This window comes from Carassius auratus, chromosome 32 (assembly GCF_003368295.1).
Source record: "Carassius auratus strain Wakin chromosome 32, ASM336829v1, whole genome shotgun sequence".
Classification (NCBI taxonomy): domain Eukaryota; kingdom Metazoa; phylum Chordata; class Actinopteri; order Cypriniformes; family Cyprinidae; genus Carassius; species Carassius auratus.
This window is the reverse complement of record NC_039274.1, coordinates 20,009,887-20,028,166: the sequence shown is the minus strand read 5'-3', so window position 1 is coordinate 20,028,166 and position 18,280 is coordinate 20,009,887. Positions and strand designations below refer to the sequence as shown.

The following is an 18,280-nucleotide window of genomic DNA, read 5'->3' as shown; positions in this document are numbered from 1 at the left end:
AACCGTAACCAGCAGCTATGCATAATAACACTGATATCAGTAGCATTAGCAAAGAAATTAAGCTTAACATTTTTGATGATTTGCTGCATTAGATTGTTTATATCACTTTAAAACGTTCCATTCTGTTTTTCATGAAAGCAATTTTTAATTGTTTTGATCATTTCAAAAATTACCCTCAAGTTAAAAGCATAACACTGGTAGTCAATGGTAACCAAAGGTTTGCTTACCAACATTCTTAAAATAAAAATACTTATTTTGTGTTCCACAAAAGAAAAAAAATTCATACAGGTTTGGAACATGAACATGGGTGAGTAAATAATAATAGAATTTAAATTTTGGGGTGAACTGTCCATTTCTGTTTTCTTGTGACTCTACAGATAATCAAGCTACAATTTAGAAACATTAAATGCCATATTAATTTCTGTAGAAATATTAATTGTATTACAGAGTTCAAGAGGTACTGCAAGGAACAGCCCAGTAATCATAATGTTGCATTGGCAAATGCATTTATGTTCTTGATAAAAATGCTGCAGTCATTTACACTATACACACTTGAGCTGATCTGGACTATTATGGTTGTTTCTTGACAAATTCTTCACTTACAGTTCACAGGACATCTAGCACTAAGATTCTAAAATAATTTATCAGTTACTGCATATGAACATTTCATATATATTGTTTTATTTTCAAATAACCATTACCATACAGTATATCAATAATCATGAACTTGAATATTTGCATTATAATGTGAACATACGTAACTGAAGACATTGTTTAGGATTTATACATCCTACTAAAAACAAGAATATTAGTAAGTGTATCAAGCTGCAGTGCATGTGCAGCTACACAGAGAGAGTGTAGAGAACTGCTGAGAGTCTAATATCACATCAGTGGCCGAGATGAATCTTTGGACCAAGGAAGAATCAATGGCTCTGATATCAGTTGTGCTTAGACCTTCCATATCACTCCATCATAGCCACCTGTACAAAAGAAAAAAGAATGGATTTCATACAAATATTAAAACAATTTACAGACATCTTCAGACAAACATGTACATAGACATAGACATTGTTCTGTCTGCTGACCTCATTGTCGATGCAGCGGAACTGCCAGCGCCACTGCGTGTAGTAAAGGAAAGGACGGAGGTCAAAGCGGTTGTCATCAGGACTATAGTTTTCAGCATGATAATAGGGTGTTACTGTTGTCATCTTATGTCTGTTGATTGAGTACATTCTAAAGCAATGTTTCACTTTATTAGCCAAAATACCAAAAAATTGCATTTGCAAAAAGCATGGGACAAAGTTACCCTACTGGTCATAAAATAATGTAGGTCAAATATTAGTATTTTTACTGCTTTTAAAAGTATCAGGCAGTATGAGTACTGTAAGGTTAGGGTATGTTTGACCTGTGAGGGAGAGAAGGTCTCTTTCCATGAGTGAATCAGCTTGCAAAACATGCTGTATGGGCCACACTTAGAGATCTTCCTGAGTCTGCCAATCACAGACAGCTCTGAGTAAGTCATTCCCATGTCGGCCTGTGGGAAGGAAACACAGAGACACATGTATAAGGTCTCAAAGCTGTAAAATCTGTCTGCATGCACATAGTGATGGAACAAAAGGCACAGAAGCAAAGTAAACACACCCTATAAAATAAGGATAACTTATAATATACTGTATACACATTTAACATTTAAAAAAAGAAGAAATAAATAAATACAAATTTTAATCATACATAAATTTTAAAACATAAATGTACACAGTACTTTGCAAAAACATCAGACGTCAAACAGGTTCTCCTTTCACTCAGTTACAAATCCAACACTGATTTATTTACTACAAGATATTATACATTGTATGTATAGAATAATAAATGTATAAATATAATGTGTTTTATATTTTCATTCCACTAAAAACTAGTTTTAATGTGATGGAATCTAATCTAAAATAGAAATAATCTAAAATATTAAGGAAAAAAAAATATCAGAGAAATAACACTTATTAAATTGAAAAACAAATTAAAAAGCCATAATTGCTATTTGACCACTTGATTCCCACTTTTTTAAAGCCTCTAAAATAATTGCTTGCTCAAGCCACATAGGCATACAACATATAATTATCATCTCCAATCCGTCATTGTTTGTAATATATACATCATGTGCTTTCAGTCTACAAACTCTGGACGATGTATACACACTTTTTATTGGTGTGATTAAAATGATGAAGTAAACAGAATGCTTATTTATTTGTACATTCCGATAAAATATACCACAAGAAGCCATTGCATAAACATGAAAAAAAAAAAAAAAAAAAACACAATTTCAAGTTGTAAATTGAATTATCAGTAATGCATGCAGGTATTTTGGATTAAGTTTTCCTATAACATGCTAGATTTTAATGTTTAGTGACAAGAATTGCTTGTGTTAATTCTACTTTGTGTTTTAAATAGCAGAAATCACACGAGTGCAAAGAAAATATTTTCTTTGCAGGAGTCATATGGCTGTCAAATGGTACATTTGCCAGTTGAAATATATTTAAGACAGTACTGTACAACCACTGGCAAACAGTTGTCCATCGCGCATCCTGCCTCAATCACAATGACTTGTCAATGTGGTAGCATTCAAGACCTCATTGTTGTCACTGAATGCAGGGGCGTCGCACCCGTGGGGGATGTGGGTGTTTTAACACCCACACTTTTCCCGGTGAGAGGGTTCAACACCCACACGTTTTCTGCAGTTTTTCCGCAGTTTTGCACAAACGCTTTACTACAGTCGCTCCTCCGTTTCTCTGGCCGCTCTGTGTCTGCGCTCTCCGCGGCTGCCTCCCTCTCATGACACCTGCTTTGAGCCTGACCGGCTGATTATTGGCTGTTCTGCCTTAAGTCCCGCCTCTCTTGGGGTGTTATTGGTCAGCTCGTGCTGAGGAGGCGGGCACCTAGGCGGGAAGAGTTTGGGAAGATGTTCTGTTATCGTTTTTGTTGACATGTCGAGTGTTTTCGGTATTATATTTCGTTTTTTAGACTAATGCTTATTTATATTATTGGGATATTGTTCAGCAGCTAGCTAAATTCGGTTATGTAACGTTATGTGGCATGCAATGTATAACAACTGTGACGAAGAAGGCAGGGAATTGCCAAGGAGGGTGGACAAACTGGCATTGTTAAGCAGTGTATTTATGGGTTCATTGCCAGTGCAACTGATTTTGATATTTTGAGCATTGTTTGTTGATTAGCTGAATACTTTTGTGGATACTTACTGAGTGTTTGATTGTAACGTTACCTGTTGAGGAGAAAAAAGTGAGAAATGATGACATTGTTTGCCTACCTGTTGAAGAATTATGAAAGAAAAATTTATATTATTTTAATGTTTAAAAACAGTAAATTGTTACATTATTTATACCACCAGAGAAAAAGCTCTGTGTGGGCGTTTTTTTTTTCTCTCCCCTTTTCTAATTTTTTTTTTTTTAATGTAGGATAATTTTTTTCCCCCAGCCAAACTTTAAGCCCTGCATTTTGTACCCCTCTGTCACTGTATTCAGCGTTTTTTTTATTGTTTATAAACAAACCACATCCATCCCCCACACTTTTGAAAAGCTTGCTACGCCCCTGACTGAATGAGGTTGACTATGTTTACCTCATCAGTCTGGACGACCTTCCCATCAGTCAGTGGCTCAAGCTCTGCAGTAGGTGGAGCATCCCAAATGCTGTACAGAAGATGGGTATCAAATCAACATATTCAAATGATTCTGGAAGGACTGGCACTGTATTTCAGTTCAAAAAGCATTTTCTCCTATTTATATTTCTATGAGTGGTCTGACTCCCCCTAAACTGTCCATTTTTTTAATTTCACTCAATGTAATTCTTGTAATGTAATTACAATCAAGATTATGCAACTACACCAGTGATTTGATCAGCAAATGTGTGACAAAAGGTAATATTTCACACCTTATGAGGGCAGTGAGCTGGAAGCTTTGAATACAATACTGCAAAAAGCACTTCAGGTCCATCTTACTAACACCTCCAATGGGATTGATATCAGCGCTGGAGCAGTCGTACTTTGTGAAGTATCCAGTCAAGCCAAATGCCAAATGCCAAAGACAAATGATACTTTCTTTTAAGCAACCTCTTTTAGTACTGACAGTTGGATACTAAAAGAAAGAACAGCATAAAGACACACCTCTCATCCACGTTAGCTGAGTGAAGAACTAAGAGACCACCAGGTTTTCCCGGAGCCCACAGACACAGCTGAGCAAAGAGGTAGGCCAAAATCATCCTGATACGAGCCTGTATTGGAGTAAACATACACACACATGCATCAGACTTGCAGATTCAAAAGGATCTCATTTGTTAACATTAGTTAATGCATCAACTAAAATGAACTACAGTAGTAATTTATTTGAGCATTTATTACCTTTATTAAAATAAAAATGTAAAAGTTCATATTAGTTCACAGTGCATTAACACATTTTAGTTAATTGTTCATGTTAACTAATGTAGTGAAATGTTAAAAAATGTAAACTTAGCACATATCCTCTGGGGTTTGCAAGGGTGCATTAGGGAGTTTGTGAAAAAAATAAAAGATAATTATTAAAACAAAAATCGTAGTGTCTTGTCAAAAATAACATGTTAATATATTCAATATTATTACCATTTAATTTTGCTTTATAAAGACAAGCTGGAAATCCCAAGACTAATCATGATTATTTGATTCTTTTAATGGGCCTAGTTTTTGATCAAATAAAATAAAATAAAATAAAATAAAATAAAATATGCACATATAATTTGAGGATGCTTTTTTATTATTTGCCCCTAGTTTCTGCTCACCACTGTCTTAGGGCAATTATGCTGTTAAGGAACAGTTGCAGTATTTTCTTTTGTGTGTGTGTGAAAAGCACTATTCTGATTTTTTTGTTTTTAATTGAACCGAAAATGTTCCCTTTATAATTGCTTATACTGGTTTAGACTTTTTCTAGGCTACTGATATGACTAGGGTCTCTATCTTGTGTGAGTATATATTATCAGAGCAGTCAAACTGCTATTTACTTCTTTGCAAACTTTTAAGTGATTACATTACTTTTAAGAGCACACATCATAGTACTTTCAAAGCTGTGACATCATGCACAGTATATCTAATTGTCTTAAATAGGTTCTAATCAAGCATTACTTTGTCAATCTAAAGCACAAGCCATTTCCCGGAAAGAGTTGCATAATGTTACTATGCTAGTTCTGTTTGAGAAATGGGGACGCAACAGAAGGTAGAACCTTAACTCAGCAAATTTGCAGGTCGTTTGACGCTTGGGGTGACTAACTGCTATATTTTTTCTGTGAAAATGGTGGTGGTTGTGTTACAGTGCAAGCAAATTGCATAATAAAAAAAACAGCAAATCAGCATTACTTCGACAGAAACTGCATAGTCAAGCCCGCGCTTTTGTGATGTCATGGATCATATAAGAACCATATAAAATGATCTGAAATGATCAACATGAAATGATCAACATATTAAAATGTCCACCAGCAACCATATGTAACAATCTTAGTACTGTACATGCAAGAAATGTTGTTGAGTAGGTAATAGGTTTCCAAAGTATTAGTATTTCTGAGACTCTCATGGTGGTCAACCAAAGTATTCAATGTATTCTTTGCAGACAAATATGTTAAAAGTCACTAATAAAAAAATCCTACATTTATTAATAGCATCAGTGTCTGATAGGGGCTGTACCTGGACGTTCTGCAGTGCCAGGTTCTCTCTGGCACTTCCTTCCCTGTGACCATAAAAAAGATTCCCAGCATGCCTTTTACTGCCATGTCAATATTGATATTTAGGTGATTGCTGAGCGGAGTACAGATAAAATTTGTAATTTTAAATGTAATTTTTTTATATAAATAAATTACTTTTTATAATAATCAAATAATACTGTCATATTATTACAATTAATTTATAATTGGAATAATTATATTATATTCATTATTATTATTAATGTGTTGGTAAAACTGAATTTTCAGCAGCCATTACTCCAGTCTTCAGAGTCAAATCATTCTTATATGCTGATTTGGTGCTTAATTATAAATTACTGTTGTGCAATTATTAATCATGGTTCTTATTATAATCGATGTTGTAAACCGTTTTTGCTGCTCAATATCTTTATGGAAACTTTGAAAAGTCTTTTGCAGGTTTCTTTGATGAGCAGTTCAAAACAACATTTATTTCAAATATAAATATTTTGTAATATTAGAAATATTTTTAATGCAGACTTACTGAATAGAAGTATTAATTAAATTTTTTTATCCATAATTTTGGATGGTGTTATATATAACAGTTTCAACAATAATTTTAAGCACCAAAACTGTTTTCAGCACTAGTAATAATAAGAAGAGCACTGGTGTCTTGAGCACCAAATCAGCATATCAGAATTATTTCTGAAGGATCATGTGACACTGAAGACTAGAGTAATGATGCTGAAAATTCAGTTTTGCCATCACAGAAATAAATTGCATTTAAAAAATATGTATTAAAAAAAAAAAAAAACAGCTCTTTTTGAACTGCAATAATATTCCACAACATTACTATTTTTACTGTAATTTCCATCAAATAAACACAGCCTTGGTGAGCACCAGAGACTTAAAGACAAATTAAACAAGTCTTAATTGACTTTTGACTAGATTTCATGTCCTCCACAGGCGTCCACACAGCTCTTGTGGGTCCTCGGGCCTGTAGGACGAATCACTGACCACCCGCTGCACATCCTCCAGCACCTGATAATCTGACAAGAATGGGAAACATTTTTAGAGGGTAAGCTTTAAATTAGCTGGTTCTTATGTTCTGAAGAGCTGGTGTGTGTGTGAGTGTGTTTGTGTGTGTGTGTGTTTGTTTGACTTACTTCCATCTTTGACAGCTTGGCAGATTTGCACACACATGGAATACACAATGCAGGCAGTGGATGAACTGTCCACACCACCACTAAGAGGAAGGAGGAACCCAGCCTGAAAACAACAAAACACACAAATCTCATTAGCTAAAGATGTCCTATATCGTCACATTTATGACCATAAGCATAAACGTTCAAATAAAGATATTAGCTAAGAAGAATGGTAAGAAAACAAGCACCAAGTTTTATTAAATTGCAATAATTCAGCACAATATGAACATATTATTATATTATATGATATTTACCTGCACAATAGAATAAAAAAACACACCTGTCCACTCCTTCTTAAGTAGTCCCATAACCAACAGGCAGGACCAAGACTGAAAGAACACCCAAAATAAACATGTAATAATTGATTTTATGAATGCTGCACCAATAAAATATACCAAAAAGTAAATATATTTGCAGTTGTAATAACTGACTGCGCTTTAAGTCATAATTGGGTTTATGCGATTAATGTTTACACAAATGGGCGTTTGATGGTGTATTACTGTACAGCTCCACTAGAGAGAAGCAAAACATATTTGTTACTGCAATATGAAAATAAAGAGTTATCCACAAGTGAAAATGCTTCTAGTTTGTATTTTTTTTTTTTTTAAGTAATTATTTAAAAAAACTTACAGCAAATTATATTCATGGAACAATTTGAAAAAAAAAAAGTGAAATTAAAATTAAAATATATATATATATATATATATATATAAAAAAAGATTTTTATTCTTTATATATCTATACTATATAATGTTTTAAAGTGTTCAAAAATCATTAAACGTTCTGTTTATTTCAGGGGGACAAAAACATAAAACATTTAAGTGTGGTCTTCGTCATTTGTACCCCATTATGTGTGCACATTTACAAAGGTTTTTTATATGAAAGTAGAATTTCTGAAAATTTTGATTTGATTCTTCATCGTTACAGATTTGGAGAAATTAAGCATTACATCTCTTGCTCACCAATGTGTGCCATCAGAATAAGAATCCATACAGCTTTTTTAATAGTAACAGACTTTTTTAATTGGAGGAAGTGTAAACTTTAAGTATTTACAGTTAAATGTTTGAAAGTTAAAAGGCCTTAATGTTGGATTTGTTTATTACAAACATGCAGTTTTTCACTTCACAACGCATTAACTGATGGACTGGAGTTGTGTGGATTACTTGTGGATTATTGTGATGCTTTTATAAGATGATTGAACTCTTAATCTGACGGCACCCATTCACTCCAGAGGATCCTTTGATGAGCAAGTGATGTAATGCAACATTTCTTCAAATCTGTTCTAATGAAGAAACAAACTCATCTACATCTTGGATGTCCTGAGGGAGAGTAACTTGTCAGCAAATAAGAATTTCTGGGTGAACTATTCCTTTAAGTGTATCCATCTAGGTTTTGTGTTGGTGAACCCCCCATTTAAGTTACCTGATCTCTTCTTCTGGCGTGTGGAAAATCCACTCCACAGGCTGGTGTGTGGGAAGACACCCGTCACCACAATCAGACAGAGAGAAGTCCGTTTTGATCCTCTGATAAGGTCTGTGTGTGGCGAGTGGGGCGGGGCCGAGAGGCGTGGGAACGAGGAGTGAGGCCAAGTGTAGTGATTGGAGATGAGCTGCACCTGCGCCCCACTGCCGGTAACGAGTCCCACGTAGGAGATGGAAGGATATAAAACTGGAGCGACTATAGTGAAGGACGAGAGAGGACCAGGCCTGGACCATATTTTATGTTTTGCTTTTTATTTATGCGCACCAGTCGTCCGTGAGGGGCTGACGCGCTGTTTTGTGTTTATTTTGAATATTAAAGTTTCATTTTGATTGTGCACCGGTTCCCACCTCCTTCTTCCGGATGATTAGGAAGTTTATCATTACACTGTGCTCATATTCCTGCGCAGTAAGAAAAATATTTAAAGCATGTTTTGTCACTTTAGACTCTGATGTCTTTTAATGTTGCTCACCATGTGTGGGTGACACCTCTCTCCTCGATAGCTGCAAACATCTTCCAGATCAAGAGTGGCTGTGACAAACTCCTGCAAGTCAGAAGAAATCTATCTGATCAATCACAGTCACTTGGGTGAGTCTCAGTATTCAAGTAAGTGTGAACTGCCACATACTACATCCTCAAGTGAGAACTGCGCTCCTCTGGCAACAATATCTCCATTGATGGCAATCATAGCACACCCGTCGTAGTACAGACGGTCTCCATCACAGCCCTTCTGATTGGCAAATGGATAGATCCCTCCACTCTGAAACAAACACATTCTATATATAAGGCTCATTGTCAACACTAGCTTTCCAAAGGCCACTTATAATTGGATTCATTAATAATATGTACTGAAGTTGTTGAAAGATGTTTTTGAAAAACCGCTGTAGCCTATTTATTTGATCATAAATACAGTACTTACAGTGGTATTGTAAAATGTTATTACATGTTAACATGATTTAAGTCATTCTGAAATATTAATATACATATATATAATCAGTTTACCTTAGTGGTGGCAGATTTGACCAAATTCACCCTGTGGTCAGGCCTTACGTAGCTCATGGTAGCTTGCAGAGGAATTGGTAAAGATCTCAATACCATCTAAACCCATGTCAACATGTGGACTAAAGGAAGAAGTAAAAGTTAGTTAAACTTTTAAAAGAAAAGCAATTATGGAACTGCATGCATGTTTTATTTCACCAGATTATAGCACAACATAAAAAAACATGTCTAAATGTTCTCTGCAGGAGGTTAAGAAAGGATTTAAAGAACAGTATAGTAGTAATTAATTAAAAAATAATAATCTGGCATTCATACAGTATTGATGAGATCATTGTTTGCACAGTATCACATCTCCAAACGGCACTGTGGTCTATCAGTGAGGACAGCTGAGATTACCATTTATGGCAAATAATGTGTTGTTGCAAATATACATATATAGAATAAGAATAATTAAGAGTATGACTATTTCTGGTACGTAGTTATTAATAATTGTTCTTATTTTTATCAATATTGAAAACAGTTTTTGTTGCTAAATATTTCTGGATTCCTTCTCTGTTAGGATTCTTTCATGAACAGAAATGTAAAAGAACAAAATTTATTTGAAATAAAGTCTTTTCTAACATTACAAAAATGTATTTACTGTTACTTTTGATCAGTGTAACGCATCCTTTCTGAATAAAAGTATTCATTTATTTATTTTATTATTTTATTCCTTATTTCTATCTTACTTATGGAATGGAATGGAATGGAATGGACTGCATTTATATAGCGCTTTCAACAGACCACATGGCCATCCAAAGCGCTTTACAATTTGCCTCACATTCACCCATTCACACATTAATTCACACACCGACTGCAGTGTCAGCCATTCAAGGCGCCATCCAGCTCGTCGGGATCAGTTGGGGTTAGGTGTCTTGCTCAAGGACACCTCAACACTTAGTCAGGTTGAGCCGGGGATACAAACACCAACCTTCCGGTTTGTAGACAACCTACATGAACCACTGAGTCACTGCTGCCCCATTCTTTTGCCAAACTTTTGAATGGCTGTGCAGGTGCTTCTCAATAAATTAGAATGTCGTAGAAAAGTTCATTTATTTCAGTAATTCAAATTATGAAACTCGTGTATTAGATAAATTCAATGCACACAGACTGAAGTAGTTGAAGTCATTTGAATTGTGATGATTTTGGCTCACATGTGACAAAAACCCACCAATTCACTCAATAATAATGATCTCAATAATTTAGAGTATGGTCACATGCCAATCGGCTAATCAACTCAAAACACCTGTAAAAGTTTCCTGAGCCTTCAAAATGGTCTCTCAGTTTGGTTCACTAGGCTACACAATCATGGAGAAGACTGCTGATCTGACAGTTGTCCAGAAGACAATCATTGACACCCTTCACAAGGAGGGTAAGACACAAACATTCACTGCCAAAGAAGCTGACTGGCTGTTCACAGAGTGCTGTATCTAAACATGTTAACAAAAAGTTGAGTGGAAGGACAAACTTATTATTATTTTATTGGTCTAATGAAGTATTCTAATTTGTTGAGATTGATGGGATTTTGTTAAATGTTAGCCAAAATCATCACAATTAAAATAATTTTTTTAGATATAGTTTGTTTAGCTGGTTTCATGAGCACCAAATCAGCAAGTTAATATTAAGAACCATTATTAAAAATTAAATACCAATAATAATTGAGCTTTATAATTAGAGAATACAAGAAAATATTATTAATACCTGCCCTGTCAGATCTTGTATCATTCTGGGTAAAAAGTGCTCCTCAACATATCTGCAACGCAATTTATTTCATTTGTGATCTATCATTTATCAAAGATTATTAAAGATGTTGCAAGGCAAATGACCCGAAGATTTAACCAATATATCATGGAATACACCTGGGTCGACTCCAAGGTGAAAACCATCGAAATTCCCTGTTGTTGCCATTATTAGCATTAAGAGCATTTTAGGACGAATTAACAGTATCTTTCTGTCAAATATAAAAATATATATAAGATATAATTATATATATTGCATTATTGTAATTATCTGATCATAAGCAGTAATGCAAATGCTTTTTAATGCTGTACTACAGTAATATCTTACTTGTTCAAGAAAATGACTCTGCAGTTGTATCGAACATTGCATAACAGGCCTGTGGAAAGAGCAAATGAAAGTGAAGTTACATGCATTAGAAACCATATACTTTTTTTATATTTCCTAATGTTTTAAACAATTTCACCTACATTCCCAAATCACAGATGATGTCTTAGGTCAAAGGAGACTCCAAGAGCGACAATGGAGCAGGGTGTCGGACTCGTAGAAATGATCTGCACAGCCATAACCACTGATATATATGAAAGATTTGTGAAGGAACACAAAAAATTATTATATATAAATCAATATAAATATAAATATAAATATAAATATAAATATAAATACAAATATAAATATTATATTATATTATATATATATATATATATATATATATATATATATATATATATATATATATATATATATATATATATATATATATATATATGCATGCATGCATTCTCCATTGTACAAATGCATGTCATATTCGTTAAATATCTAGTCTGTGAGTGACATTACCAGATTTCTAGCTCTGGTCCCAGTCTTTACTTGGCTCCTCTCCGTTTGGCAATCTCAATGCCTGTTTTGGACAATAAAGTAGAACTAAAATGATACGAGATCACTTTAAGATCATAAAACTTTTAGTAATGTTATTTACTGTTTACAAATCGCAGGTGAAGAAACCGAACCTACTTTTAAGTATTCTTGTCAAGTTGCCTTCAAAGTCCAGTCCAGACACGAGTATGGATTCCTTCTGTCTCTGATTGGATGTATGGTCATTACGTAACTTGTGGGTGGAGTTAGAGCTCGGCCAGAGCTCCACTTTGCGCGTTACGTCACTGTGAACACCTGGGCAGCGTGAAGCGGCGCAGCATCAGCCTCTATAACTGTAAGCGTTTTGTGATATCTCACTTTTTAGATACAGTTGCTTTTATGCATTACTTTTTATCACTTATTATAATGTTACATTTATTTTAAGTGAATATTTCCAGCATTATGCATTGCATGTGCAGTTTATTAAAACCTATGCAATTATTGTGCACTTCCCTACAAGATGCAGCTTTATCAACTGAATATAATGATGATTTGAAGTGTGGCATGACGGCATTGTGAACTATACACATATTTTCTCGAGCGCTGTATGTACACACACCATTTCGAATTTTTTTTTACTACTAAATACTACTTTTTTTATCAAGTAATGTATTGTATATGTATTGTGTAATATATATATATATATATATATATATATATATATATATATATATATATATATATATATATATATATATATATATATATATATATATATATATTGCATAACTAACTAGCATTTAATGTACCCTAAATACCTTCAAATAAAATTTTATTTGGATTTGATAAAATTAGAGCTTGATTGTTAATGAAGTACGATAAGAATATTTACCTTGGTGCCTGATATTTCATCTCAAACACTATCTTTAGTGATAATGTTGTCTTCTTGGTAAACAAGGACACTTTTTAAAAATATATATTAGGATAATTTTTCTAGTGAAAATTATGTTGTAACTGAAATAGATTTTGTTTAGATCATCATTTTTTTCAGCATGTTTAGTCAGCATTGTCCTATGCACCTTATTATTGATGCTGTTATACTGTATGCTCTTTTGTTGCATAAATTATTATGATATTGCATATTTTAAACCATATAATGCTGAGTGGAACATTTACTGTATCTTGGTGTTATTCATATGCATATTTGTTAATGTGCCTATAATAAGAGACAAGAAGAGTTTTCAGTGGACTGAAAATCCATAAACTGAAAATAGATTCATGCAGAGCATCTGTCTTTGCTTGCATAACATAAGCACAAAATTAACAACCTCACAGTTGGAAAGATAACATTATATACTTCATACTTAACATCATACTTAAGGAAACAACCCAGGCCTGGTTCTGAGATTATATGTGATAAGTTATGTTATAATCATTAATTAAAACCATGAACTTATATAACACCTAGATCTTCTGTTTGTTATCTGTTATCTGCAGTGCACTTTCTTCTCCTCTTATACGCTCATGCTAGAGACTTGTTTACCATCTCAGGGGTTATTTTTATGCTCTTTTTCTCTTTCTCTGTGCTTTTTAAATCTCACTCCCTCAGACATCATGAAGCAGCCGACGCTGTGAGAAAACACCATAAGGGCAGCTCCAATGGAGCCCGGGCTGGGGTGAAAGACCATGCAGAGGAGCCAGTGCAGTGGGGAAGAGCATGGTAAACATCTGCTCTGACTGTACAGCCACTAACAATAATTGTGATTATACATTCAAAATATGTTTATATATAACCACTGTTATTATTTTGTTATATATAAACCATCTGAAATGGGTCTTGCTTTCGACACTTTAAAAATAAAGTGATGTATAGCATCATTAAGAAGCCCCCACTCCAACCAAAAAATAAAAAATCCAAAGTTGTGAAAGTAGAAAGTAGTCCATATGACATTATTCCAAGTTTTCTAAAACTATAAAATAGCTTTGTGTGAAGAATAAACAGAAACGAAGACAGTATTCATGAAAAATCTTGATTGACAGCTGTTCTCATCATTCACTTTTACTGTTTTGACAAAAAGCTCCTTGGACATTCTGCTGTAAATACATCCTTTTGTGTTGCAAAGAGGGAGCAAAGTTGTACAGATTTTAAAAGACATTCGTAAATTATTAATATTATTATTTTTTTATGAGCTATTGCTAAACAGACCAGGCACACATGAACTGTAGATTCACATACAAAATTATATGTATCAAAGTTTCGTGACAAATAGTATATAAATTAATTAATTAACTGTATAATAATTAGTAAACTAACGAATAATGCAAGAATCTTTGTTAATGGTATTTATTAATTGTGTTTCTTATTTTATTTTGTAATAATTGAAAAACAGAAATAAGATGCATAAATTATGTTCCAAAGTTGTAATCTAATGACAGTTAAGAATGACAACAGCCATTTGCAACTCCAAATATCCTATTTTGACTCATATTACCAATCTGTTGATCTGTGTAGGGAGGTGGATTGGTTCTCTCTGACAGGTGTGATTCTGCTGCTGTGCTTTGCCCCCTTCATCGTCTTTTTCTTCATCATGGCATGTGACGTACCAGTGCTCCATCAGCCACCCGTTACTGGACCTCTACAACGGCGACACCACCCTGCTCACCATCTGGAACCGTGCCCCTTCTTTCACATGAGCTGCTGCCGAGATCTACGCAATCTGGGTCACATTTAAGGTGCAGAACTGCATAAGAATAAATACGAAATAACATTTGTAGTGAGACATATTTGAATGGTTTTGGACTAGAATTTTGTGTGATTTGGTTGTGTCTACACTAGGTGGTGCTGTACATGTGTGTGCCAGATATCATGCATAAGATTCTTCCAGGTTATGTGGGAGGAGTGCAGGATGGTGCTCGAACACACCATGTGTAGCAGGTAAAAAAAGACATCAGTCATTTGCCATAATGATAAATTTGCATATATTATGTTCCAAAGTTGTAATATATATATATATATATATATATATATATATATATATATATATATATTTTACGAGATGCATATGTATTCATGTAATTGACTCCTTCGCTATTGGTTTGCGTGGTAAAATGTACCATATTAAATTCATCTAATATAATGTGCTTATAATGTTGCTTTCTCTCAGGTCTTATTAATAAGTATGAAGTCAACGGTCTGCAGTGCTGGATAATCACTCATGTTTTATGAGTGGCTAATGCTCAATAATTCCGCTGGTTTTCACCAACCGTCATCATTGATAACTGGATCCCTCTCTTATGGTGCACCAACATCCTCGGCTATGCTGTGTCCACTTTGGCTTTCATTAAGGCGCATTTGTTCCCTACCAACCCAGAGGATTGGTACGAAAACATATTTGTATTATTTACTGTGCGTATGGGTACATAAAAAAGTCTTCACATCTCTGTTTAACTGAAGCTTTGAAATGTAATATTGAATGTAATATTGAAATCAACAGAATTCAAACAAGACCAACACACACATCCTTTATAAGCTCTGTGCACCCCATGGCTTCATCCCAAAAAAAAAACACAGGATTTCAATTATTTTTGTGTTCAATTATTAATCAATGTGATTGATTAATTCAAAAACAGAGTACCATGCTACATAAACACTTATGCAACCAGGTAATTTTAGGTTTTTATTTTCTTTTTTCTAAAGAAAATCTGTTTATTACATACATTTTTCTGGTTTCAATGTTACTTTAAATGTGGAAAAGATCTGACGAGATATATTTTTTTGCATCTCAAAATGGTTTAATTGTAATAGGAGAATGTTCACTTTAAATACCCACTATAGTAATAACAGAGGTAAGGCCCATTCAATTTACATCTCAAACTTGGTTTTGAGTTGGAAGAGGTGTGTTGGAAAACTATATGTGTGTGTGCGTGTGTTTGTGTGTGTGTGTGTGTGCTCTTGTTTTTGTGACATATCAGGACACAACTCTGTATAATGACATGGGTATGACACAGGTATTACAAGGAGAGGGTGACTTATGAGACATAACCCATGTCCCCATTTTTCAAAACGCTTATAAATCATAGAGAATTAGTTTTTTTTTTTTAGAAATTAAAAATGCACAAAGTTTCCTGTGAGGGTTAGGGTTAGGGTTGGTGAAGGGCGTACAACAACAAAAAAACATGCACACACTAAATAGGTTCTGTCTTACTCTTGCTTTATTTGCAGCAAATTCACAGGCAACATCTTCTACAACTACATGATGGGAATTGAGTTCAACCCTCGTATAGGAAAATTATTTGACTTTAAGCTTTTCTTCAACGGCCGGCCGGGTATCGTGGCGTGGATGTCATGATTCTGCCCTCGTGTCCTTGATTTTTCCCTAGTCTTGAGGCAGGATCATGACAGACCCGTGTTTTGTGTGCAAGCACATGGCCTTGTCTTTGGGTCATGTGTTTGTGTTGTCTCGTTCCCTTGCCCCGCCCCCCCTTATCCTAGTCTTGTCGTGAGTGTCCTATCTGTGCCACCTGTCGTGTCTTAATTAGTTCCCCTATTTAGATCTCCTAGTGTGCTCTGTCTTTCGTCGGTTCATTGTTCCACATTTGTGATTGTTCCTACTTGTGAGTGTTCACATATATTGTTTCTACCTGTCAGCCTCGTGAGAGAGTTAATCCTTGTCATCCCTGAAGAAGTCTTTGTATTACCGTGAGTGTTTGTTTATAGTTAGTGTTTAGAGTCTTTATCTTGTCAGCCCAGTCCTGTTTGGTTATTTTGTAGCTACCTTAGTCAGTGTTTTCCCCCTCGTGGGTTTTGTTTTCCCCTTTGTGTAAATAAACCCTCTGTGTAACCCGATTCCTGTCTGCACTTGAGTTCCTCCCTTACCAAACCCTGACAGTGGACCCTGATTAACTTATCCTACGCTGCTAAACAGCAGGAGTTGTATGGATATGTGACAAACTCTATGATCCTGGTCAATGTTTTGCAAGTGAGTCATGTAGTCACTTGGTGGCACTATAAAACAGCTTATTAGTGCTATTGCTCATACTGTCTAGATTCAGCAACTGTATTTAATTCATATAGTGTTTTTCATTTCATCCATATTATTTCCATCACTACTTCTTATCACAACTTTGACCCTTTTCTTCTCTAAGGCCATCTATGTGTTAGACTTCTTCTGGAACGAAGCCTGGTACCTCAAGACTATAGACATCTGCCATGATCACTTTGGCTGGTACCTGGGCTGGGGAGACTGTGTGTGGCTTCCTTTCCTCTACACACTACAGGTGTGTATCTGAGCAGTATTTCCTGGCCTTGATTTGTGTTGGATGTGGCATCTACAGTCCTGGACTCACTATTTTACCGCATACACAGCTTCATTGATTTCAGTAGGAGAAATGCTGTTGATGTCATGTTCTTGTTCTTTAGGGCCTTTACTTGGTTTACAACCCCATCCAGCTTTCTACACCTCATGCTGCAGGTGTCCTCATCCTGGGTCTGGTGGGCTACTACATCTTCCGCTCAACCAACTACCAGAAAGACTTTTTCCGTCGTACAGAGGGTAACTGCAAAATCTGGGGTAAGAAGCCCACCTTCATCGAGTGTTCATACCGATCGGCCGATGGCGGGATTCACAAGAGCAAACTGATGACCTCTGGGTTTTGGGGGGTGGCTCGTCACATGAACTACACGGGCGACCTGATGGGCTCTCTGGCGTACTGCTTGGCCTGCTGTGGTGGGCACTTGCTGCCTTATTTTTACATCGTCTACATGACCATCCTGCTGGTGCACCGCTGCATTCGTGATGAGCACCGCTGTAGCAACAAGTACGGCAAGGACTGGGAGCGATACACCACAGCCGTGCCCTACCGTTTGCTACCTAACATCTTCTAGAGGTTTCCACCAAATTCCAGACTGCTTTTCAGTCATATATAGAAAAGCAGTCTACCTTTTATATATTTTTTTGTGGCTGCTATATATATATATATATATATATATATATATATACATACATACACACACACAGTTGTCTTTTAATCTTCTATGGGTGTGTGAATGGCACCCTTTACAAAGATTATCTTTCCTTTTAGCAAGTGTGAGGGTAGATGTACTTTACATTAATATATAAATACAAGCTTATTAAGGTGACACAGTGCACAGCACTACATAAGGACATTAAAAAAGCTAAGATACTGTGATGAACTCAAGTCTTAATGTTTCTGCCTAAATCTGTTTGTTGTTGTTGTTGTTTTCAATAGGCAGGAAATCT

At 35.2% G+C, this 18,280-nt stretch overlaps 1 protein-coding gene and 1 pseudogene across 1 annotated transcript; one reads left to right on the top strand and one right to left on the bottom strand.

Moving 5' to 3' along the window:
* Positions 1-605: 605 nt before the first annotated feature.
* LOC113052399 (glutamine-dependent NAD(+) synthetase-like) lies at positions 606-12,642 on the bottom strand (annotated as a pseudogene).
* Positions 12,643-12,888: 246 nt separating this feature from the next.
* Positions 12,889-17,904, top strand: LOC113052398 (7-dehydrocholesterol reductase-like). The gene is made up of 6 exons (XM_026216844.1): positions 12,889-12,893; positions 13,630-13,740; positions 14,533-14,694; positions 16,243-16,351; positions 17,166-17,297; positions 17,440-17,904. Exons 1-6 carry the CDS (start codon positions 12,889-12,891, stop codon positions 17,902-17,904), a joined length of 984 nt encoding a protein of 327 aa, XP_026072629.1.
* Positions 17,905-18,280: the final 376 nt, after the last annotated feature.